Below are 26,233 nucleotides of genomic sequence, written 5' to 3' on the forward strand. Positions count from 1 at the left end.
AGATCAGAAATGTAATCATGGGAGACAAGCTCTGAGAGTTTTTCAATCACTGTGGGGCTGCATCAATTTAAAGTCATGTTACATTAAAGAGAAAAACGTCTGGGAAAGTCTCCCAGTTGTCACTTTAGATTAGATTTGTTGTTGTTATCAGACTGTGCATTTTGTAGGCTTTTTTACATTTTAAAGATATTGCAGCTACACAGTGCATAAAGAAACATCTAACACGCAATTTTTTTAATCAGACTGCCCACAGATTAGGAGTTTGCACAAATTACCTAGTAGACTAAAAAAACCCAAATCTATGCACACACACCATTTCAAAACCTATTAACATTTAAACTTTAACTACCTTGGAGTCACAGAGAAGCCACCCACCTTAGCTTTTCTTCAAACAAAGGTCAACAGAAAGTTTCAATTCTTCCAAGAATAAAACAAAACACCTTATGAAGACCTGCTGTTGTTGGTCATCTCAATTGCTTTCTTTTTGTTGCTAAGTACATCTTCAACTACATTAATGGATTTACTTATGTAACCTACATTATTTCTCTTACAATGGCTCTCGGAATTAGGCTTTTGTATTAGACAACTGCATGGTATGCAGAAGATACGAAATTTTCCTACATATAATTAAAATTGAAGAATTTTAGTTCATTTCTGCATGATTTCAAGCTGACCACTGATTTAGGGCATTTACCAAAACTTCAGACAATTCTCTTCATTACTCTGTCAAGCGGTCATATAAAGGGTTCTTAAACGATGCTGTATGTACTCACATTGTCAAATACAGTCTCACACAAATGTAGCAAAATCACTGAATATGTTGCTGGACATTACTGTTTCGAGCAAATATCCAAAATAATAATCATAAGCATACTAATTTTGAATTAAATTGCATAAAAGCATTGTGGATATTAAAATTTTAGCCTCTAGTATGAAATATTACTATTATACAGTTCTTAAGTCTAGGATTTCAGTAATCGTAATCTTTCTGGGAAATGAAGTTAGTAGCACACAACTTCAAATATTTACAGGATGCTCTTTAAATAAAATACACACCTTTGACCTAGACCCTAACCTTTGAAAAGTGGAAGACAAAATATCAGAACTTTCATAACATGCAATATCCTTCTTGCAGTTTTCCAGATGGTACAAATCATTCAAAGAATTTACTAACAGGAAACAAAAGACTTGCAAAATGCAACAGTAAGTTGATAGCATATCCATACTGACTTCAGCAACATCAGCCTACCAACGTGAGCAGGTACAGGATAAAATCTGTTTAAATACCTTTCACATCTGCAGAAAGTTTAGCTACAGAGCCCCAGGTTACTGAAGCAAAGTCAACTACTTACACATAGTGAAATTTGCTCTTCTATTTTGCTTTGGGGGCCAGAAGACCATTTTGGTGAGACTTCCATATCATGAGGAAATTAGACTTGTTGAAGTCATCCATGTTTTCACGCTAGTGAAGACTGCCTTCCTGCACACAACTGGAATGAAACTCTCTTCTACTATGCAGTTTTTGAGTGTTGGCAAAAAAGAAAAATAAAAAAAAATAAAAGCCACTTCCCATCTTCCCAGGTGCCACAGAGGTACTAAGATGGGCCCGACTAAGCCCAAGCTCTAAGACGGACCTTTGTGCTCCATGAGAAGATAATGCACCAACAACATATGGCATTTTTAAGTTTACCACTTACTTGACACCTAGCACACTTATGGAAAGAAAAGTCCAGATTCTGGCATCTAAAAATAATTAATATTTTTCAGACTATGGTTTTCCTAAAGGTGGACTTTAAGCCTTTTAATGATCACCAAAAGTAAGAAGAATCTTACCCCGAAGTGTGACCACTTTGACAAGTTGTGTCTTAGAATAGTACATCTTTAATTGAACACCATAGCCCTAAATCTGTTCTGGTTCTACAAATGCCTCTAGTTATTTCATTTTTATCAGTGAAGAAAATGAAATAAAAAGTATTTCATACTTAACACCAAACAGACCATATTATCCCAGAAGACGTGCTTAAATAATTTAGCTGTTAAAAGAATCTTTAACTATAAATGTACTAAATTCAAGCACAAAAGATTAACTACAAAAGAAATTAACACTGCCTTAGGAAAGAGAGATAACATTTTTCTAAAGCATTTCTAAGGCTTTTTGATATGCTATTTTTTAGAATTATATCTGGAGAGAACTAATATTTTTAAATGAGACTTTCAGAGCTTCTCAAATTGGAAAGTAACATTTGTGCAAGTTCAAGAATTCTGTGGAACTCGTTTGACTCCCATTAAAAAAAAACAAAAATAACAGTGCACAATCTCTGCCCATTTAAAGAATAAATACCAAGCAATCAGAATTTATCAATAGCAAGATATTCAAATAATATTCACCTAAAAAAAAAAATGTTGCTCCTGGCTCTATCAACAACTTTGTCACAACATATCAAAGCAAAATGACATTTTCTCCCCTTAACAACTTAAAAGTTTCCAGGGCTTCATCACTAGTCGAAGCAGTCTGTTTGCATTCTCCAATACAAACTGACAATCTAGTGATACAGTGCATTAAAAATTCTCTGTAGTATTGACTGCCTGAAGCTGATGCTCCCTTGCTAAATGCAGTGCAGTTCAATTAACAGCTCTTCAATATACAATTTAATTTTTCTTTCATCTTGATCCACAGCTGAGCTTGAAATGAGGAATGCTGGAATAGATGTACTTTAAAAATTAAAGCAAGTCTTTATAAATAAATCTATCAAACTTGTAATGATTTCTGCCATAACAGGACCAAACAGATGAACCTGAATGTCTGGGACTTTAAGGTTTATGCACTGTTTTTTCCAGCCTTACAGGGCTCCAAAAACTCCCCCAAGGAGTGGAAGAGCTTTTGCCTTACTATACCATTCTTTGGAAGCAGAACACTTTTCTGCTGCCATTGTATAAATTTTACATATAAAAATCCCACTTATTGCTAACGTCACCAGAACTGACTCCAGAAGTTTTAATATTTCTCTCATTATTTAAAAAGGTAACCAGAGAAGTGAATGGCACCAGTTTGCATTACCAAATCTGCACTCACTGGGGAGACAACCAATTGAAAAGTAAATATTTAATGTATAAATACTATGCTGGATATATTTCTGCCTCCCCCCCCCCCCCCCCCATAGTACACTTCAGATTTTCTCTAGGTAGTCATGCCATTTCACAGGAAAATGTAAGGTTAATTTAACCAGGACAGAATGAAATATTGCATTTCAAAGTTAGTCTAAGTGGGACACTGCTGAAGGAAGCTATTAATATCTCTTACAGTGTACATGCTCAAGGAAACGTCATGAATCAGCTCATTTCTCATAGGTATACTATACAGATTTCTAAATGGTAGGATTTACTACTGTTGATCAGAAAGTAAAACACTCTAAGCTAGAGGCATTTTCTACTCTTTAACCATATTCACAAAAACAAACTTGACAACACTTACTGCCTTAGGTAGCAGAGAAGCACTACTGACATGGAAGCCCACCAATCAGCATGAGATAACTTCCAAAGCAAGAGAGGCTTCACCGAGTGAACATAAGTGGCATTACAGCAGTAATCTATTTCTGATTAATTCACTCAAATTTATACAGTAATGCATAGTGAAATACACAGGTTTATCTCATTTCTGTCCATGTTTATAATGTTATTAGCTCAGATGCTGAGATTTTATTCTTAATTGTTAAACTCCTTTCTTCTTCATGTATTTTAATCACCTAATCTACATTAGCAATTTGAATACTGAAAAAAAAATCTTTATAACACTAACCAGTCTTCTTTATTGTCACCATCTCCTTTTTCCCTTTATTTCTAGTCCTACATTTAAAAACGTACCTCAGTACGCTATTTTAAATTGTCACAGAAATAACATTCCACATTTACAGTAATTAACTCATCATTACTTTGCATAACTACACTAATTGGTATGCTCTACAAACCTGCAACACTGCAGAATTAAAAATAAACACAACAAAGATATAATTTACAACTAATCTATAGTTACAATTAAAATTAGTTTTAAGATTTATTTCATTCTATTATTTTTATTAGCTACAGCAGACAGTAAATGGGGTGTACCATGTTCTGCTTTGCAAACACCTAGATTATAAAATATAATTACACAAATTAATTAGAAATGAGTACATACATTCATGTTTTTGTTTGTAACCATAACATGTTAAACATGACTACATTAATGAGCAGTTCCTAAAAATTCTAAGATGGGATAACCAAGAAAAAATTGAAAGCTCCCTGACCACACAAGGTATAAATGTCACCCTGGCACAGAGAGGGTCACCAACACTTAAGTTCTTCTGATGTCCTATTTGGAGGTCGCAGGAAGCATATAGGTCGTTCATCTACATAGCAGACTAGCAGTTCTGTGAGAACTCAGAACCCAATGAACCATGGCAAAATACAAAGTCCAGACTGAAATTTTCCCTGAACTGCATCCTGTACTTTCCTTCCTACCTACTCTCAAGGGTTCTCTGATGTCTACACACATAAAGCCCTTCAGTTCTGCCCACTGACTGGATACTTATCCTTTCACAAAGCTCACAGTGCTTACAATAACCTGATTATACTAAGGATCTTTATCCTTTTATTTTAAATTTCCTTCTAAAATCTCTCTGGGAACAGAAGTTATTAGACAAGGAAGGGTAGATACAGTGACTAAGCGTGCCTTGGCTCCCTGGGAAATCAGACTAGAAATGACTCCAGAAAGCCAGGCAACAAAGTCATCTGTAGGTTTTCTTTTAAAACTGAGCAAAAAGAGTGTTTATTCATTTGCTGAAACCAGATCTGTACCTGCTGCACTTTCCTAGCAGTGACTATTACAACAATTATACTCTGATAGCATTTCAAGAATGCTTAAAGCTTGCATCAGCAAGATGCATTTATTTCAGTTCTACCTTGATAAAATAAAGGATATTAACCACAAGCTTTTTTTAATAATTTAACTGCATCTTCATAAGCAGCATCTACCAGTACAACTGAGCTGGGTTAGATATGCCTCACCACTCTATCACATTGTCAAAAATCTGTAGTGTAAAACTCAGATGAGATTTCCTTTGAAGGTGTCTAATGCAGTGTGTTTAGGACCTTTAAGTACAAATAGCTCTTTGTCATCGCATCCAACATCAAGGACTAAAAGGCCTAAAGATGTTTCAGTTAAATCTGAACTACAGATCACAATGTGTCCCGTATAAGAATTAGGGAAAACCAAAAGACCAGAACTGCCCTACAAATTACATAGTTGTCATCTGTATAGTGGTAAGGATTCAGAGGACCTGAAAGAGGCATATGCAAAGTATAGTCTAATGTAAAGACATCCTAATTTATTTTCTTACTCAAAATTAAAATAACAACAGTTTGGATAAGCCTACTTACAAAAAAAACCCAAAAGTATCTAGTTATATATTTTATGCTATATTTTCCGTTACATGCTACGATCAGAAACTCAAGATTTATTTAGGTGGTTCAAGGCTTGTTTTGTATGGCTCTAACAGAAAAAAAAAAAAAAAAATTAAAAAAAAATCCAAAAACATTCCTTTCATTATATTAATTCAACACTTCTATTTGATAGGCAAAGGTTGTTGCTGAAGTTAATGCTGTATCATCTCAGTGGCCTCAAATGAAATACGAGAAAGAACAAGTTTAACACACTGTTGCTGCTACAAAATGACACACCAAATATCTTTATTGAGACCAAATTAGTAGTGGTTTTAGTGTGAAAATCAGAACATTTGGATTGTGGTTTCCAGGTAAATTTGCTAATAGAGTACTATTAAAGGAAGAAGAGCTTCTGTTTAGAAAACACAAAGGAAGTGTTTACATGTTCATGTAGGGGTTCAGAGTTCTCACATGGCAAGTCACGAGTAAAAATCAAAATTACTTTCAAAAGGACAAACTGCATTCAGAACTAATGCACTCTTCCCCCCCCAGCACAATTAGGAAAGCACATGTGTGAAGTGCTTCCTTCCAAGACATAAACAAGAAAAGAGCTAAATAAGATTTTAAATTACATCACCTCACAACAAACAGGTAGTCATATCTTGCGTGTACTCCCTTAACACAGCGATAATAAATCTCAGTGACACAGTTCTGGATTTAAAGAAAGAAAGAAATAAGCACAGGAGAGTACAATCACCTTCAAATGTTTGACATTAAGTAACATAAATTATGGCAGATATCGGCAGGTATCTCAACACTTGCAAATTAAATGTGGACAAATGGCTGCAGACATATACCTAAAGTTCTGCCCCTTAAAAATAAACTTCATGCATATGGATATTTAGGGTCTTATGTAAAACTCTCTAGGCAACGGAAAATTAATATTTTCAGCAGACTTTAGAAACAGACCTTTTAATGAATAGGATAAATATAACATTCTTTTGAATAACAGCACATTGATATACCTTAGGTTTACAACCTCTTACTAAATTACGCATCATAAATTTTCAGCACAATGATATCATGTCATTTTACCCTAGTGCCTTAACCATCTGAGATAAATAAGCAGATAACAAACTATCTTATTCATACAAAGATAATGTCTGGGAGACACCAAAGGTTTCAATGTTTCACTCGGGAAATTACCTAAAGAACCATGCCCACTCTGGACCCCACTTGGAGCAGTTTCTCCTTGGACATATGACAAACCACAGTCCTTATCATGCATTGCTAAAATGGAGATTTTCAAAGAAAGCAGTGCAATTTCCCACAGCTAGCACTAAATATAACAAAGTGAGGTAAAAGATAAAGTAACAGGATATTGAAGGGAAGTCCAGGGGATCAAGCAAATGTCAGTACTCTTCTGTCCCCAGCTCACCACCTCCAAAGGTAATTATCAGGATAAAAGGAAATAAAGGAAGAGAAGAAATTAGAAATGACAGTAAGCTAAGTAAAAAAATATAATGCTTTGGCTTCATACTAATAAAAGATTTAGAAATATCATTGAGAAGCAAACAAATTAATAGTATCTTTTGAGCACTCTACTTATCAAGCCTACTTTCTATACATCTTCTGTATTCCTGTTTAACCCTATCTAGGCTATTTTTATGCCATTCATGCTGTTCTGTAGTCATAACCCAGATAATTATCTTCAGTTTTATAAGCTATTGTGGATCATGAACCAAGTCAGTGCTTCTTCTCATGAGATCACATTAGTCCCTTGTCACTGAAAAAAACTATAAGTGATCCAACAACAAGCATCTTTTTTCTTCTTTTTCCTTTTTCTTCTTTTTAATGCATAACAATTATGCAGAGTTGTACTACACGGTGCTGGAGTTGCTATTTTCCTACTCTACTGTATTCAGTGTCACAGTAGAACTGATACAGACCTTAACATTTTTGTCTTTATCAGCACGTATCCTTTAAATATTATCACACTGTAGCAGCTCTACAGATACATGCAGTACATAAGTAGGAAAAAAATAATCTCCCTACATTTTCTTTCCCATAAACTCAACCAAGAAAAGTTCCTCCTATTGAGGACTAATTTAACATATTGACAGACTGGTTACAAGCCTAAGAAAACAAATCTTAAAAAAACAATTCTTCACATTGCAGACCCATCAAACCAAACTCTGGCATCTGAAATCATTTGTAACTGCAAAAGAATGAACACTGAGGCATCTCTTTGGATTCCTTTTAATTTCTGAGTAATTTTTAGAGTAAAGGCCCATTTCACAATCCTGGCATGGAAACCCAAGGAAAGAACACATACAAGGTTAGCAACAAGTGTGCATTTTACTTAACGAATATGACTACATTTTACTATGAAGTATTCAGTTTCTTCGAAGCGCTGAAAGACCTATGACCATTCAATTATTGCCAGCTAACATACTATTTACAACTAATACTAACAGATACTCCATCCTGTTCGCTTCTGATAATGAAATCAACTAATATAGCTGCCTTTTCACTGTGAAAAATCAATTACATGGAAATCTATGAGATCTTGAACACAAACATTAGGTTTTTGCTTACTTTCTATAAAATTAAAACAAGGAACCAATTTGAGGACAAAAATGACCCACCGGATTTCACCATGACTTTCATAAAAAATTATCACAGTACATATTAAATCATTAGTGAGAGGCAATGCTGCCTGTTAGTTTTAAAATGCAGAGAATGAAACTCGTTGCAGAAGCAAAAGAGGGCAAATAATATAATTACAAGCCAGTACCGATGCAGTCTGAGTTAATGCCGTTATTTGACATTGCAAGGCTATGCCTTCTCCCATGAGCCCTGCTGGAGACAAGGTTCACTCTAATTGGTTCCAAAGCACAACCTACCAACCACTGCCTTCCTGCGGCCCAGGAATGGTAATTTCCACACGACTGTAAATAGTGTTTGCAAACAATACAAACACGGTAATAAGAGGCTAGGTGGGTAATTAATGTGGTTACAAAGCAGCTTATTTGCATTTTTATTTAAAACTGCCTTCTTTAAAAAGCAGCTCAGATTTCTTTTTGCAAAAGGAGCCTTGGTTAAGGAATAGAGCAGTAATTACTCTCTTTAGGGGTTCTTTTATACATCCTTTAGGGAATTAGAATGAAAAGATAAGCAGAATTATAAAGGGAATCATGTAAAATATGAAATGCACTATAAACACTTAGTACTGTATTTACCATAAGCTAAGCTTGTCTTCTTCATTAATGGAATACATTGCAAGCTTATGTTACAATCAGATTAATTGTGAAGATGGTTTAAAAACATATATATCCAGCTCCTTAATTCCCCCATTCCTTTCCCAGAACTGATAACCAGAAATCCAGTGACAGCAGAGCTCAGTTCATGTAGGAGTGCATCTACCTGGACTACAGTAAATGAATATTCAGTGTCAGCACTAAACAGTTTTAGAGACTGAGACACAAAGGTTCCAAAAAAAAAAAAACCAAACCCAAGTTACACTAGTGTATGTAAAGTATCAATGAAACCAAACTTCTCTGCACCCTACCAGCTAAACTGAAGTTCAATGTACAAAGGCTATATTTCTTCTAAAGACAGACAACTACAGACAGGTTTTTAATGCTGTTGAGCAAAGGTATTTCCTAGTGCCACTGAGCTGAAAACTAAGCATGAAGTGCATTTTTAAAGGGGTTATTCTGTTTTATTTTTATGTCTGGGGGGGACTACTTTAATTTTTTGTTTTTGTTAAAAAGCTCATATTGCATTTAAGCAGTATTATTACAAAGCTTTAGGTATGGTAGGGATTTCATGATTCACATTTCCAGATTAAGAATAGCCAGGACTGTACTAAAGAAACAAATCATCAGAAAGATCACCTCAACACTTCTATGTATAACATTCTGCTGACATAACAAAAAAATAAGGAACAATAAATTCCTGTGACTTCTTTCAAAATTACATTTTAGATTTTTTTTTAGGTGTGTTGCAAATACTGGAAGGTGAATGGAATTATGAGAGCAGAAATAATTTAGTCAACGTCTCTCCTAGCTATAAAGCTAATTTGTTGCATCATTCTTTTCCTCCACCAGCATCCAGTTTTTTATTCTTAGTAGAAATCTTTCTGCTTGCCCTATCTGTGTTTGTAAAGAAGTCCCAATTTATCTCAAAATGCTTCATTAATGGATTCTCCTCATATCTGAGAAAAAGATGAAAGAAAGCAAAGACTTCTGACTTCTACAGAGTAGCTCCTCCATTCATATTACCAGACTTCTTAAAATGTTATTCCCTACACTTGTAAAAATTCTATAGTGCTAAACCACTTCAAATTCCCTTCTACCTTGCTGGACATCACTAAACTTTCTCCTGCATGTATTACCTATATTACACCATTAAAAAGCATTCCCTAGTTAAAGACATGACAACAACATAAATCAGAAACTTAAAACAAAAAGTACTATACAATGTTTATGTCTATTTCCTTAACCCTCATTTATTAAATAAGAACAGAGTTCTGAGGACACTTAGTATTTAATGCTTCATTTGCGAACACTACACTGGAAGTCAATGTGACTGTGGAGGGTATTGAGCATAAAGTATCATGAAAAATACCATTCTGTGCAGAGCTCAGAATCAAACAGCCTTGGGCAGGGACGTAAGCCATTTCTTACATTAATTTCTCCTCCAAATTGTCACATGCATATGAAGAATTTATATTAATTATCTCTGTTTTATGCAACCCAAATTACATATTTCACTCAGTACAGTACAGTGAAGATCAAAAACTAACTCAATGTATCTGTGGTCCTTTTCAAATAGGTAAAAGCTAAAATACAATCACCTTTCAACAAGCTGATGTTTTTTTTCCTTTTAATCCATGTTCACATTTAACATTCACTTTAGTTTGAGTCCCAGTTATTAACTGAACTAGAATAAAAAAATCTGAGAACCGCAATGAGAAATACAGCATGCATAAAATTAATTAAACATTTTTAATTTAGCCCTGTTTATTGGAGTTATAAGCCATATAAGGTCCTAAATGCTTGGAAAATGTCCACTAAATCGTTTAAAGCCTTCTGCTCTCACACTGACTGGTTTTGTATTTCATAAATGTAATTACTTTAAAATATCTCTGTATTTATCTTGATAATAAAACTCTATCTTTAGTACAGCAACTAGTACTATTAGTGCAGAGGTAACTACAGATGAAGATATAGGTATGAAACAGTTCAGCTGTAGCCAGCATATCAACTCTCTAACGAAGTGTATCAGTATTCAGAAGGATGCCCAACCTTGAAAGTTAGGGGCTTAACACATCTGCTATATAATTCAGACTTTGTTTTACAGTGGTTTCATTACTAACCATAAAAACTGTAACAGTGGAACTGTATAAACAAACTGAACAGTGTTTTTACTGTAAAACATGAATGTAATATAAATATTTGCCTTTCCCGTTTCTCAGCATCTTTAATGAGAGCAAATTCATGCCATATGTTTATAGTGTACAAAAAACAGGCCTCAACAACTCATCCATATATATGTTAGCTAAATTGTTAAATTTTTTAACTTTAGGGGGGGAGGTTTTAAGAAATTTCCTTGCAAATTGCTAGAAAGCCTCTTGCTCTTGTCAGCGGCTACATTCCCTGATTCACAGCTGGTTTTAGAAGAACTTGAAGACCACAGATTTCTCACTGATAACGAGATCAATAGCTCTGACAGGTTGAGTGAGACATGTCCATGTGAATAGCTCCCATCCCATTATAGAAGCCTGCGAACTGAAAAAGAAACTGCCACCTCAGAACATGCCAGGAGAGTTCAAAATACAAAAGAAACTGCTTTTCAGCTGCTTAAACTAGCAGACTGTATTAAATTTAGTTTTCCTTAGTGCTATGTATGCATGCTACTACTGATTAAAAATTATGACTACCATTATTTAACAATTCACTGTCCATCTGTACTTGGAAAAAAACTTCACAGCAGACATCACACTCTTAAGGTGTCTCAACTGAGCAGATTACCCACAGGAAGTGAGTAAATTCTTGACCATTACGGCCAAAGTCCAGCCACACTTTCATACTGCTCTCAGTCAGTTGTTACTAGCACCAGCACTGGTTAAGGCTTATACTATCAAGTCTCTGCTAGTAACATAAGGTCTGATTCCACTGCAATTACAGTTAATTAAATGATGCCTTCATTTCATAAAGATCTGGATTACACCCTTAAAAAGAAAACAAGCCTTATGCTCAGCAGTGAAACTCACTTTAACTCACTTCAACTAAACTCACTTTAGTTTAAGTGTCTGTGGCTGCAATTGAGACTATTTGCCACAGATTTATTTTTTCTTATTGCATTACCGATTATCTTAATCCAAAGACACTGCCTCTGCCTGTGAGGCCTTTTCCCGATCGCAAGGTCTGGATAACTACTTTATCTTGATTCTTCAGCATGGTCACTATTTAGAGCACTAAAGACAAGTGCAGATGAAATATGTCTGTACGCTGCAGGCTTTTCTAACTGTGTATTACACTGTGATGGCATGTGAGCCAATAATACATAGTTTCAGAATATCATGCTTTGAAACAATACAATTCTTTACTACAAAATAACAACACAATATTGGACATAATATTTTCACAGAAATGCATGTGCTTCAGCTGTATGATATTCTGAAATACTTTGCATTTTGAAGAGATTACTTCTAAGAGTTTGAAACTCGTCAACTCTGTGAAACAGATTGTGGTTTCATTCAGTACTTATTACATCTCAAAAGCCATCTTTTACACGTTCTCCAGATTTTTCCATAACTGACAACCTGCCACTAATCATGATCAGATGTCCCCCCGCAATCATTCACGTATGTTAATTCCAAGAACAACGTATTTTGCTGGTTCTAATGTAGTCTTACATGGTCTTGGTATGGAAATCCTTTATTAATAGGCTGACTGATTTACAGAAAAAGCCCGCAAAATTAACATCCAATAGATATAAAGGGAAATTATATTTCTGCATCAAGATTAGCATCTATTAGTACCAAGAGAATAAAGAATATTTTACAGAGCTATTCTGCATTCGACACACATACCAAAAAATCGTAAAGCAAGAACACCAGTGGAGACGAAACACTACTTGGGAACTCAGTTTCCCTTCCTCAAGGAGACACACATAGTTGACAAAGGAAAACTGTTGCCCACGTTCTATGCAAACGTGCCCAGTTTGCTTCTCATCTTTCTGAGCTTCACAAGATTACAATTGGAATACAAAGACTCACTTATCAAGTTTTAATTTCATTCAGTTACCTAATCAGCAAGAATATAAATCACTTCTTAGGTGGGGAATACTTTAGGGGAAAGGAATACAGCAAGGCGTCATGTTTATTTTGTTGGTTTTCTTCATGGCTATTCTGTCTTCTCTTGTCACATCTCTACCTTGTAAGTTTCTACATATAAAGCAAACCCAAATTTTCTTTTTACAGTTTAATCTAATCTTTGAAGTAGCTGTAGGCTTAACACTGAGGAATAATTACAAAAGAAACATTATACTTTTTATGAAATATTAAACTTACAATTTATCTTTTAATATCTACTTCAAAGACTATTTGACAGGAATAAATAAATGAGATCTTCTTGGCAAGGGAAGCTGTGATTTATGAAATATTTTATTCATTCATATTCTTAAGTATTTTCTTGAGAATACTGCTAACATCTGCAGCTACACGGTTTTATCCACACATTCTGCTCATACTCAATTAGAAAATTATATCAATAATAATGTAAAATAAATTACCTAGCTTCTCTTCCTGGAGCATAGATTTCAGTGTTCGTCAGAGCAACTATGTGTACAAACAGCACTGTAGTGGTTTTCATTAAGCCTTAAAGTCAATTAAGCTACGACTTGGAACAACCATTCCTCCTTTGGAAAGTATTGACATTTTCTCTTGGCTGCTTTCAGTCCTTTTCGCTAATCAAGGAGAGATTTATCTTTGACAATTTCTTTCTGATTAAAATGAATAATAACTCTAGAATTCTAATTTCCTCTTTTCCAAGCAAGAAATTATCAAACAGTTTTAAATTGATATTGAATGTCATCGTGCATGAACAACAGTCATTTTCAAGATATCAAATGCAAAACTATACTGATCTCTCTTTTTATCCACTACTTTATCTGCTCTTCCTTTTTCTCTGTGTATCTATATAAAACATTGGATTGTACCAATATAATTTACTATACCTCTCTATAAAAATTATATTTGACAGACTAGCTAAACCAGTCACATTGAAATTTGTCACAATGCTTTACATAAGGCAATTTCCCTTTATCTGCAATATTAGCAAAATTCTGCTGTGGTTTAGGAAGAAAGTAATTGGAATACTGCAGGTTGCAAACAAATGTCAGTTATCTAAAGTAATTAGCAAGCTTGTACAGACAATCCCTACTCAAATGGCTCAAACTCGCTACAAAATAGCTCTTCAGACAAAACTGCTTAAAAAAAAAGTTTTCCAGATTTGTCTCCAAAAGCGAATCAAGATCAGTTTGAATTTTGTTTTTAAACATAGCAGCAGCTAATCCGAAAAAAAAAGCAAACAACTAAACAAAAAAAGAAAACAAAACCCACAAACCCAAACAAAACATCACCTACCTTATTTTCTCCCATTATCGCCCCTGTTTTCTCTAGACCTTAACATTTCTGTTTTTTCATTTAGCTGTCCCATTTTGTCCTTATAAAATGGTGGCCCCAGAGGAGGGCCACGAGGATGATCAGGGGCTGGAGCACCTCCCGTATGAAGACAGGCTGAGGAAGTTGGGGCTGTTCATCCTGGAGAAGAGAAGGCTGCGTGGAGCCCTCATAGCAGCCTTCCAGTATCTGAAGGGGGCCTATAGGGATGCTGTGGAGGGACTCTTCATTATGGACTGTAGTGACAGGACAAGAGGTAACGGGTTAAAACTTAAACAGGGGAAGTTTAGGTTGGATATAAGGAAGAAGTTCTTCTCTATGAGGGTGCTGAGCCGATGGCACATGGTGGCCAGAGAAGCTGTGGCTGCCCCACCCCTGGCAGTCTTCAAGGCCAGATTGGATGGGGCTTGGAGCAACCTGGTCTAGTGGAAGGTGTCCCTGCCTGGGCAGGAGCATTGGAACTAGATGTTCTTAGAGTCCTTTCCAGCCCAAACTATTCTATGATTCTATGAAATAGATTCACTAAGGAAACAAGCCGGATGGCTTTTCCAAGTACTCTTAAATGCTGCATTACAGTAGGATTAATCCGGGGGACTTTTCTGTTTTGTTGTGGTTCGGCAGTGGTGGTTGGGGTTTGTTTAAGACTTACATTTTTTTTTCTGTATATATTTCAGCCTTTACTTAAAACACACCATCAATTAGATAATTGTATCAAAACTTGAACTAGTAACAGTGGTTTCTTTATACAATTTTTATTAGCCTTCTTGCAAAATAAGTGGAAGTCTCTTTTGCATCTGACAACAAAAAGAATGAAAGAGGAAATATTCTTTATCCAACATTTCAACCTTGACTACTAAGGTTTTTAAACCCTGAGTACTAAGGTTTAAGTACTCAAGGCAGAGTATTTTGTCCCACAGAAAAGACAGTAAAGGATAAACGCTGCTTTTAGTAATATTCACATTATTATAGGACGACCAATTTTATTCACAGCACAGTACATTTATGACATGTAAATACACTAGGATACTATATGGCAAAGTTTTTTTTAGTTCTAAAAGTACAGTTCACACAAAGAAGAAGAAACGGGGTTTGGACATTCAGTTGAAGAGTAGGAACATATTTACTGAATTTCTACCTCAAAATCCTGGAGGAAGACAGTATTGACAGTCCAGTTTAGAGACCTAATCTCAAAAATTTACAAGAAAACATAAAGCAAGTAGGAGCAGGAGAACAACTGTTGCCAAAAAAAAACCCTACCTGAGTAACATAAACATGAGGCTAAGACTACATCCTAAACAGCTATAATTTAAAATAAAACCAGTTCCAAATTGAAAGGTAAACCCATTTCCTCCAATAATTTTGCTTTCCCTAGGAATAAAGGAGACAAAATACTGTGGATGCTTTAAAGCTCTTTATAGCAGGCTAGTTGCAGATACAGATGAATTCAGCTGAACCATATGCAGAGACTGACTGCTCACAATTTCCTTAAACTCTTTCATTTTAGGAAAGAATTTTCAAGTAACAACTTCCTGCTTTGTAGTTACAACTATAAGCCAAAAATTCATATTCTACATCAATATTTTAATATTAGTATCAATCAAATTAATCTTTGTCTCTTTGTTTTCAGAAACTGACTTTGGGGCAAGTTTTTTGTTTGTTTTCCTCCGGATTGCTTACAATTTCATGTAAATTTTAAGCATCTTGTAATTCATCAACTAATTCTCTCCTGGTTACACACTCCAAGTAATTAAAGTTCAGTAATAAGTTATTCTTTCTGCTCCAGCACCTGCATTTCATTTGTTTATTTTCCCAGAGTCATAAATCTGAGGGACTGTCAAAGTGCCATAATATTAGTGCAATAATCAAAGTTAATTAGTCCCTCTCAATAAACAACAACAAAGCCATTACAAAGATGCATTGAAGGTTTTCCAGCTACCCACTTTACAGATGAAATTCTTTTCTGAACAATTAGAGTATGAAAACTGTTAGTAAATAAATGTAGTGTTTCTGAAGTAACTTGACCTTCAGTGATCTTCATTTAATTAACAATTCATTAACTTTTGGTGAGACAATATAGGCATTAAAACAAGTATTCCTGAATTCCTATGCCTTCTAAGTGCTCCTATGCTTAGAGTTCAGGAGGTAATGGGTTGTTTTTTTTCCAAACAAAAGGTACTCAGTACCAGCCTTATTTTAGTTACATTAAAAACATTCTCTACAGCCATACTAAGCTGGACTGTGACTACTAAATTCAAAAGACAGAATATCACCAGATATCACACAGATAGATGATGTTTAAGCAACACACAGTATGCTTGCTGCTGTTGGAATGCTCTTGGAATCCCACACTATTGAAATGAAAAAACAAAATTAAAGCTTTTATGTGAAGTATTGAAGGGGAAAGGAAGATATTTTTCCCTCTCAATTATTTAATGTAAATCATTAATATCATCTAGGCAACAGAAGGAGGCCTAAATCCAAAGACTTTCTTGAAAAAACTTGTGGTTACAAAAATTATCAATATTACAAGCATCACTTCTTTGGCAATAGTTACTTGTAAGTAAGTGCTGTTTGTTTTGTACTAGTAAATATTATAATTATCTGTAGACTACTTATGTGTAAATTCTAATACTACAGAGTGCTCTCCCATATCATTCAAGAACAGCTTAAGTATTTTCAGAGCTTAGGAAATAAAGCTAAAATACTCATCACTAATTTTAGCAGGAAAGAAATAAAATTCCAAGAGTCCGATCCTTCAGTTTTTTATCCAAGTGTAGAGGACTGTGTCAAAAGATCATGTCCTGGAAGTCAGCAGTCATAGCAAGCTCAGACAAAAGTAGCCTGCAATCTTAAATGTGGGAGGAATAAATTTAGAGCACTGAATAATTTTTAATAAGGGCATTAGAAGATTCTCCCCTCTCAAAAAAGGAGGGGAAGTTAAAAGTCAAAGAAACAAAGGAATAGACAGTACTGAAGAGCTAGTATTTGCATGACAAATTGAAAGGATAATGAAAGATAAGAAGTGGGAAGGGAAAAATAATGTTGAGGCAGACTGCATGGCAGTGCTGTTGGGCCTGATGGACTAGGAAAGGAGGTAAACATCCTTGGTTTTGAAAATTCTAAGAATGATCTGAAATCTGCCATAGTATGATAACTATGGGCAAATAGTGGCAGTCTTTGGTACCTGACTGTGTGCATTCTCCTTCAGTTAGTTACACAATTTGGTTCTCGAAATTCCTGCCCTAAGAACTATGAACCATGCCTCAGTGGTTCTTTCAAACATTTCCACCTTTACAAAGCGTCTCTACGTAGCATGAATAACAACATGTCAAGCCTTACAGTCCAATATGGCCATACAAAATGAAAAATCTTTATCACTGATATACCACTGACTGAACACGCTACTACAAAATAAGAAAAATGCCTTCTTCTTTAGAGTCTTGAATGGCAATGTAATATCTCTTTCACTGCACAAAAGACATCATGTCTTATAAAACACATCTTACTGCTGGACACTATATACATTCACTTACCCATTCCAGAAGAATACGTTGTACGGCATCATTGCCTCTTGACATATTTCTGCAGGCCAGGATAACATATGCCCCGTGCAGTGCGAGAGACTTTGCAGTTTCAAAACCTATGACAAAATATTTTTCTAGTCATAAATACATCCCAGTTACAAAACATAGCTACAAATTCAGCTGAAAAGGCAAACCAGACACTTAAGCACTCTAACACTACCTGCAGTCTGACTACCTGTTTGACAGTCACGTGGCCCCAGATTTTAAGAGCACATGTGAAAAAAGGTAGACACGTCAACTGAAGGAGGTTTTGGGACAATGTATTTTGTGCAAAACAGATTTGGGATCTTCAAAAAGCAGACTTGATTCCCCTGCCTTGCTGACTTCAGTGGTTAGAAGAACAGGATTATACTTACTCCTTACCTGACTATGAAGAATGGGCCATACCACAAGACTGCAGAACTATTATACCGACCAACATCACACTGAAATTGATAGAGTATTCTAAAATTGAGCTCTGGGCTTTTTAGACGCACAGTTAACCTTTGATTCATCAATCTGAAGACCACCTGCAGCAGGAGGACCACCCGAATGAATGTGTTGAGGGGGTAAGAATCAAAATAACATGGAGGTTACTACTGCTTTTCTGATCCAAACACCACCCCATCTGTAGAACACTGCTGTGCAAAACTGGCGACCAGAAGTTAATGACCAAGTGTTAAACCACACACAGGACGGGGTTGTCATGCTAATTCTTAGAACATGAGATTCTACCTAAGAAAATCTGTAATCCACATGTATGTTTTATTATCCACACACTTCAAAATCTTTGCTTAAATTATCTGTGCAAAATCAGCTTGGTTTTTGTCTCATCATCCACCGATATATGGAGAACAACTTTTTCACAATTGTTCTCATTATGAATAATCAATCAGATATCATGCTGCTTCAATATATTGGTTAAAGTATCATGGGGTTAAACAGGTCACAGAACAGAGAGAAAAAACGATCCATGAAAAATTCCCTTTTGCATAACTCGCTGATATGACTTAATCTGTAAGCACATTCTTTCCAAATCTGAAACAAACGGACAGACAGTTCACACTTTGCTGCAATTAAAGTGGAAGATGAATCTATATCCCCGGGTTTTTTCTTTCATCCATAGAACAAAGTTTCACAGTGAATTTCTAAGCAACTGTACACAACCTTTTTATGCAATACTGTTAATAATTTCTTTCCCATTCTGCATTTGAGCACTTAATTTCTCCTTCCTAATTTCAGTTAGCTAATTTGGGACTGTACTGCAATTTAATGAGATCAGCTCAAATTATGAAACTGTCCACCAAGAGCTGCAGCTTTTTCTACCTTGGCATCATCTGCAAGCTCTGTGAACATACTCTGTTTCACTGTTCAATTAATTAATGAAAAGCTGCACAGAAGTCAGTCCAAGGTAAACTTCATTTAATTGGAAAAAATCTGTGAGAATTTACACCAGGAGATGATGAGTTCTTGGAAGTGCAGAATGCCCACAAAGTGCAGAGAACTGAGCCAGAAACTGGGTTTCTATCAGGGTGAGCTACTACTACATAGTTGTGATGTATTCAACAGTATCACTGGGTGCCCATCTCCATGGAGAACTGTAACAATGACAGAAATTTCCATCTAGCTGAAAGAGGCATAACGTATCTTAATGAGTTCCAATTAGACAAGCTTAAACTAGAAAATGAAGAACCCAACTGAAATGCCCAGCAATCTGAAGAAGTGAGAGGAGGTATATGTTTCAGCTTTCTGACATTGTTCATGTTTTCCTTCTAAAAACTGTTTACCAAAAAAGCCTATTAAGATGGGTTGTCTCACTTCCAAAATGCCCTGGAGCAACAAAATTCAGTTACAGCACAAGACATAACTTACATTATAGAAACAACAGACACCAAGACAAATTTATACCATTTTCTGCAATTACATACTTAACAGTATTTAAGTCCAAGCAATTTCCTTGTATCTCTTTTAAAGCTATTCATTGCACCAAGCAACTTTAATTACGTGCGTAATTCACTGCATGCACATAATTCAGCTACAGCACACGCAGAGATTTCCTCTGTTTCTAATTCCACTTGAATGTATTTAACTAAAACTTTTTATGTAACTAATGTAAGACACATTGTCCCACAGTACTATTAGCTAGCCATATGCTTTCTGCTTTGCACAAAAAAAAATACACTTATTTTAACCAGCTTGCCATACTACTAACAACTAGTTGGAATGCCTGGGATTACAGTTTTTCTATTGTTTTACAAAGATCTAGAGCTGATGGCCAGTTTAATTAGCTAAACATGATGATGGTTTGCTAACTCGCCCCTTGTTTCCTGTGTTGGTGGCAAAATAATAAATTCCATGCCATTCTGTTACTGTTAATGACTTGATTCTCATTATAAACTAAAAGAAAGATTCAAATTCAACCCCATTACATGCTGCAAATGTAGTTAATTTTAATACCACTTTGATTTTTCCCTGCAAACTTGGAGATCAGTGTTAAACACTTCTCTTTAGGAGGTATTCACTCTTTTCTGGTCTATCCAAAGGATGAGTCTTCACCCTTAGACAGACATGTTCTAGATCTTTCAATGAAATTATGTCCTTAAAAAGAAAACTCTTTTCAGAGGATTTTTAAGCAGCAGTCCATCCCTCCACTCAAAATGCTGCCACAGGTCAAGTGCTTATGTGCCTTCCCATCAGACATATTTTAAACTGCAGACTCGTTTGTGAACAATCATGCATTGTATTTAGGACAGCCAGATTTATACAAAATAAGGAAAACAAATCCAGGTACCATAAACCACACAAAGGTTCTAATTCCAAGACTGAATTACTAGCTACAGGTACAACTATTTCTACTTGATCTACCATTTTGTGTAGAGCATAATTTATAATGCATCTTTTGCCTCAGACTATCTACCCGATAAAATATATCAACAAGTAGTAACACAATGTCTTCTTCACGGAGCTCACAGGTTTAAGTATGATCCACCTACCAACTTGCTAGCTCGCAGGATGTATGTCCTTAAAATAAATCTTTATGGACCTGAAAATTCTCATTAAGCAGCACAATTAAATACCTTTACAGTTTAAGAAACTACTATGCAGGAGCTTTCAAGAATGCAGCTTCTAACTGAAACACCTGAAGTAGGAATTTGGAAGCACCTCAGCATTCAAGTCTTGTTACAACTTCAGCTCTTTGTTTCTTCTGCAAAAATTAACATTTCTTTCCTCCCCCAGTGTCACATCTCTAAAAGAAGTTAAGAAAAGATTCTATAAGGGTGGAAAGCTTTAACAGATACACTGTGTTAAATTAAGCTTGCCAAAGCTTGTTCTTCAGCAAAATGTAGCCATGTTTTCAATACATAGTAAATTTAAAACCTCAGCCTAATACAAAGATTGAGTATTTAAAAGTACAAAACTATTTAAACACTGTAATGAAAAGCCTTGCCTGTCTGTAAAAACTACACTGAATCAAAATCCACACTGAACGTGGTTTCATAAACCAACGTAAAACCACAAACATCATAAACACCCAAACACAGTAAAACTGCTAAATAGAAAGAGAAATGTGAATAACTATGTTAGGGACATGCATAATTAAGGAGCCACAGCAACCTTAATTCTACCCATAAAAGCAACTCTCTGTGGACTTCAAAAGAACCTAAAATTTCCTTAAAACTTCATTTAGTCTGAGCCTGCTGTCACCAATGTGCTCTTACACAGTCCTTTCACAGTAAAGGAACATTAACAGCAATGATCCTAGTTTCTTTTTTAGGAAACAACCATATCCTCCAGTGGTGAATGTTTCCTGCACCTGCAGTAGTGCCAGGCTACTGCAGCTGCAGAGCTATGTGACCAAGGGTAAGACAGCACTGGCTACTGACAAGAACTTCTGCCCCTCACATTCTGCCCAGCCACAACTGCTGGCAAAGGGCCTATACAGACGAAGGAATGTATACAGTGCCCAGCCCCAAAGTATTATTGTTCTGTGCTTCACTTGCAAGATTTCAAAGTAAGGAGCTCAAAAATAGATGCAAAGCTTGAGTAACTTCTTATAGAAAATCACACGTTGTATACTAGTTGTGTTTTGTTTTGCTTTTAAAGTAGGAACAACTACATTAGAAAAACAACATGGGATAACATACTTGAACACCAAGGACAGACAATTATGAAGAGCAAGATGGATACTTCCCCCAGATGTGACAAAGCAACACTTAAATAATGTACAATCATAGTGCATTTAAATACTCTACATAATATAATTTGAAAAAACTAAAAGAGTTTTAGAAAACTAAAATAAATCTCAACTGATAGCCCTGGAAATCTTGAGAGACAAGACTGTCCTAAAACTGGCTACTGATTAGAGCTGAATGAGCTCTAATCTGACACTCAAAAGTGAAAATCCTGTGTAAGTATAAGGGATACATGAGGATAAAAATGATGGCATAGCTCTCTACAGCAGCAGCTAACCTAAAAGACTGATAGCAGAACTAACAAGAGAGCTATAAGCACATGGGATTTGCTACAGATATTTAAAACCCTCCAGCCCTTTACTTCCACCATGATATTCATACAGACTCAGGAATTAGCACTCAGTTCCATTCTTCACCTTCTGTGATGACTGTTCAGCTCAATATTCTCACATACTTGTCTATCTACAGTCGACTTCTGTCACTGAATTTTGGGGCAGATTTTCAGCTAACGGTCTCTATTAACAAGCAGTTAGCATTGCTCAATTACTGCCAACTACATTGTGTCAACACATTCCAGATGAGTATATGGCTCTGTGAAACGGTGCAACCTTCTCTATAAAACAAAAGGATTCACCCAGTGGAAAAGTAATTCAGTGATTTCTTGTTTAAATAAAGTAGCATACAGTTACTTATCATTGGGGAACATTTTGTAAAGAATTTGCATCAAGCATTTAAATGTTTTAAAACACTTTTATTTCAAATATAGAAAAGTGTGAATACACAAGAAGAAACTCAAAAATATTTCAGACAATAGCAAGTTTGCTTCATCTTCTCTACCTTCTCCCAAACACTCCCGGATACCTTGGATCTGTCATTTACAACACATTTTAAACAGTGTTGTATCTTTCTTTGTAACAGCTCAGTCCTCAATGTAAAAGCCTGCAGGGTTTCTTTACAGTGAGTTTTTTTACATTTAGTTTCTTCAAAGTAATTTCTTTCTTTCTCTCTCCATTGATAGAAGAGCTCTGGAGGCCCTGAGATTCTAAAACATCTTCAGATGTGACAGAGGAATGATTTAAGGCTGTCATGAGTCCAAGCCTTCCTTAAACCCTATGTCACAGTTTGAATGTAAACTAAAACAGAGTCCAGAAGAAAACCTTCCTTTCCGTAACAGTTAAGAACAGCAAGATCAGGTAAGTGAAATTGGAAGTGAAAAGTACTGGCCTGCTTGCGTTACGTATTTCTGCCTTTTCACACATAACATAATATGACTACTGTGTATTAATTTTTACAGCTGTGCTTAGGCTTTTCTCCCCCCCCCCCCCCCCACTGTTCTCAAACTTCCATGTTGCTTTCTGAATTGCTGCAAACATCTACTGGGTTCTTACATGTCCCATTTGCAGAGTGAAGTGTGCTAATTTTCAGACTAGATCTGCTTGTTTTTTTTTTTAATCTTTATATTTTCTTTTAATATAAAAATGAGTAAGAGACACAAAATCATTCTTTGATAAACTAGTAGTTGAAATACCCGTTTCTTTTCCATGTATGGTATTACGATATCGCAAACAAAAAATCCAACTTCCAATGAATAGGAAATTGTTTATTTGTATAATTTGGTTCTTCTTGAGAAGAATCAATAATTTTATATAACCTTCATAAAGTAAAAGCAACAGCTATTTTAATTAACTCTGCAATCCAGAAAACATGAAATCTTAATTAAAACATTTTTGGCACTAAACTTAAATGAAGAAAAAATCCTTTCTGGCCTCTTTCACTCAAGGGCAGTATAGCCAGTAGTTCAGGAGTTTGCATTTAAACTCTGATAGTGTATAAATATGTTAAGAGAATTCCTTCTTTCAAGCAGAAGTGATATAAAGGAGTGTAAAAAGAAGGATCCTACTTTTTCTTGGAGTTTTGGTCTCCTTGTCTGAGTTCTTTCCACAAAAAAATCAAACAACTTTTCAGACACTTCCTCTTGAACTAAGCATAGGCCAATATACAGCACTTCAATTTCACGTTGGATTAAGATTTTTGGGAGAAATATTCTCACTGTTTATTCAGTGTGTTTCTGTAACACACATCCAGCACCTCACCTAGAAAACCTATGGCAGGCACAGAACCAGCAGAGACCTTGGCAGTTCTAAGCCATGAAACAACTGAGGCCAGTATGTACACACTTTTTTAAACCCTTAACATTCTAATAACAAGTTTTACTCAACCATCAGAAAGCTCATCTGCAACATCTGGTCTTCATCCAAATCTCACTTCTTTTTTTTCTTTTTAATGCAGAAGTAATAAGTGTTGCAAAAATATTTTTTCAGGTACAAGATGTTATTCTCGTCAAACACCCTTTGCTTTGAAAACAAAACTGTACATTTTTCCTGCAACAAAAGTAAACTTGAGTCTTAGCTAAAAAGGAAGGAAATAAAAAAGACCCTGACACAATATACAATAGTTTTTTTTTAAATGCCACATGTAATCTATATGAAGTGTAATATATATCTAGTTTTACTAAAGAGGAGAGTTGTGAAAAGGTTAAACATTCAAGAACTTGCAACAAATCATATTTATAATCCAAAATAGACAGTCATTCCAAGTGCTGCATCTCAGTGAACAGATTAGGTGGGTTTTGATTTTGGGGACCCAAGAGAACCACATATAAATGGAAGAGAGACTTGCCTCCTAGACATCACTAGATTTATTTCAACTTAGAAGACCTAAACATCAGTGACAATGAATCAGATCTTATTCAACACTTCCTCAGAAAATGAGTAAAGCAGATTCAAACATGCTAAAGAGATGAAGAATTCACAGTTACGTAAGCTTCTCTTCAGGTTGAAATACTGCAACGATTATGTGTGATTTAGGAAAGAATCTTCTGCAACAAAGACCCTTGTTTCCTGTGTTGGTGGCTTAAGGGTACAACATCCAACAGATCTTTCACATTGAGTGATAGCAACCACATGCAAAATATCACATCATTGACAAATTCATACTTCCCAGAGCCCCAAAAGCACGATGCATTCTGTAACAGGACTGCTTAGCCACAAGCACCCCACTTCAAGATGGATATTTAAAGTAAAATCTTACAGACGCATTATTCAAGTTGCTCCAAATGCATGTTTACAAGCAAATAAAGCACCAAGATATTTTTACAAGCCTAAGTTTAAAGTGAGCGATTTGCACGAAATCCTAACGCTGCCTTTGTTTCTGTGTGTTTGCACATGGCAATGACACATACTGATATTTTTCATTGAAAAGTTTGATGCTATAGGAAAGATACATCCTGCCTTTCCCTTTGTGTGTAAATTGAACGAGTGTTTTTCTTGGAGCCAGGAATCACAGAAAAAGCCAACCAAAATGAAACAGGATGACTAATGCACTGGTTCTGTTTTCCATCTAACCAACTTAAAAAATCTGCACCCATTACACATTACACTTCTTTGCAACATACTGTCTGGGCAAGGCAGTAGAATAACTCAGTTATTCTTAACAATAAGTGCATTGCCATTGTCACTGACAAAACTCAAACTATTTTGTTCCATCTGAAGGGAGCACAACACTGAGCAAATATGAATAAACATCCTTAAAGTGATGGGTTTATAAACGTCTGTGACTTACTGTTCCTCTAAAAAAATTTAAAATACATCACTGGAGGCAAAGAAAGCTGAATTCATAAGTGAAGATGCTGCAAGCAAGCAAACATACAGAACAGTGACTATGTGTAGGCACATACATTACAAATATGCCGTGACTAGTTGAAGTCAGATCAGGTATGTACTCTAGTTGTACTACCCAAGATGCCCACCAGCTCACTTTAAAATACAAGTACAAAAGACACAAAGAAAGGTTGGACTTCAGTCCTTTCTGCTTAGTTGGAACCTAATACTGATAATTATCTCAGCTACAAGCTAAAAGAAGGCACAGTGCAGCAGTAGATTCAAACACCCATTTCCTAGCCTTTTTGTTGCACAGGTGCTACCATCTGATATAAATACTTCAGTAACAGCTAAGGGTTCCAGTCTGGAATGAACACTACTGTGAGATACGGCATATTGAATACAGAGCCAAGCTACTTATCATGTCCTATGACAAGACCTTGGTTTAGCTGTGCAAAGATAATTCCCAACAACCATTACATATCTGCCCCTAAAATACATGGAAATGACTACCCTGAAAACCTGTGGTTTTAAATAAGTTAGATGGTGGTCCTGAATAGACGAACAGTGGCCAGAGATTAAAGTGGAGGGAAGAGAAGGAGAATCAGAGATGAGAAATGAATTTTCAGTGAAATCCCAGGTTTGTCTTTCATATGTACTGCTTGCATTGGATGCACATCGTGACCAAAACTCCCAGTCAAAAACGAT

General features: G+C 35.6%; 1 protein-coding gene across 7 annotated transcripts in view; it reads right to left on the reverse strand.

Annotated features, from left to right (window-relative positions):
* The window catches only part of WWOX (WW domain containing oxidoreductase), a 526,234-nt gene that overhangs the window by 477,841 nt on the left and 22,160 nt on the right, over positions 1-26,233 (reverse strand). For all 7 annotated transcript variants that reach the window (XM_057401158.1, XM_057401159.1, XM_057401160.1 and 4 more), the window contains exon 5: positions 17,644-17,750. In XM_057401158.1, coding sequence (XP_057257141.1) covers positions 17,644-17,750 — 107 coding nt within the window. The remainder of the gene's footprint in view (positions 1-17,643; positions 17,751-26,233) is intronic.

Source organism: Pezoporus wallicus, unplaced genomic scaffold (genome assembly GCF_028554395.1).
Source record: "Pezoporus wallicus isolate ANWC-B61680 ecotype Strahan unplaced genomic scaffold, APGP_CSIRO_Pwel_v1 contig_420, whole genome shotgun sequence".
Lineage (NCBI taxonomy): Eukaryota > Metazoa > Chordata > Aves > Psittaciformes > Psittacidae > Pezoporus > Pezoporus wallicus.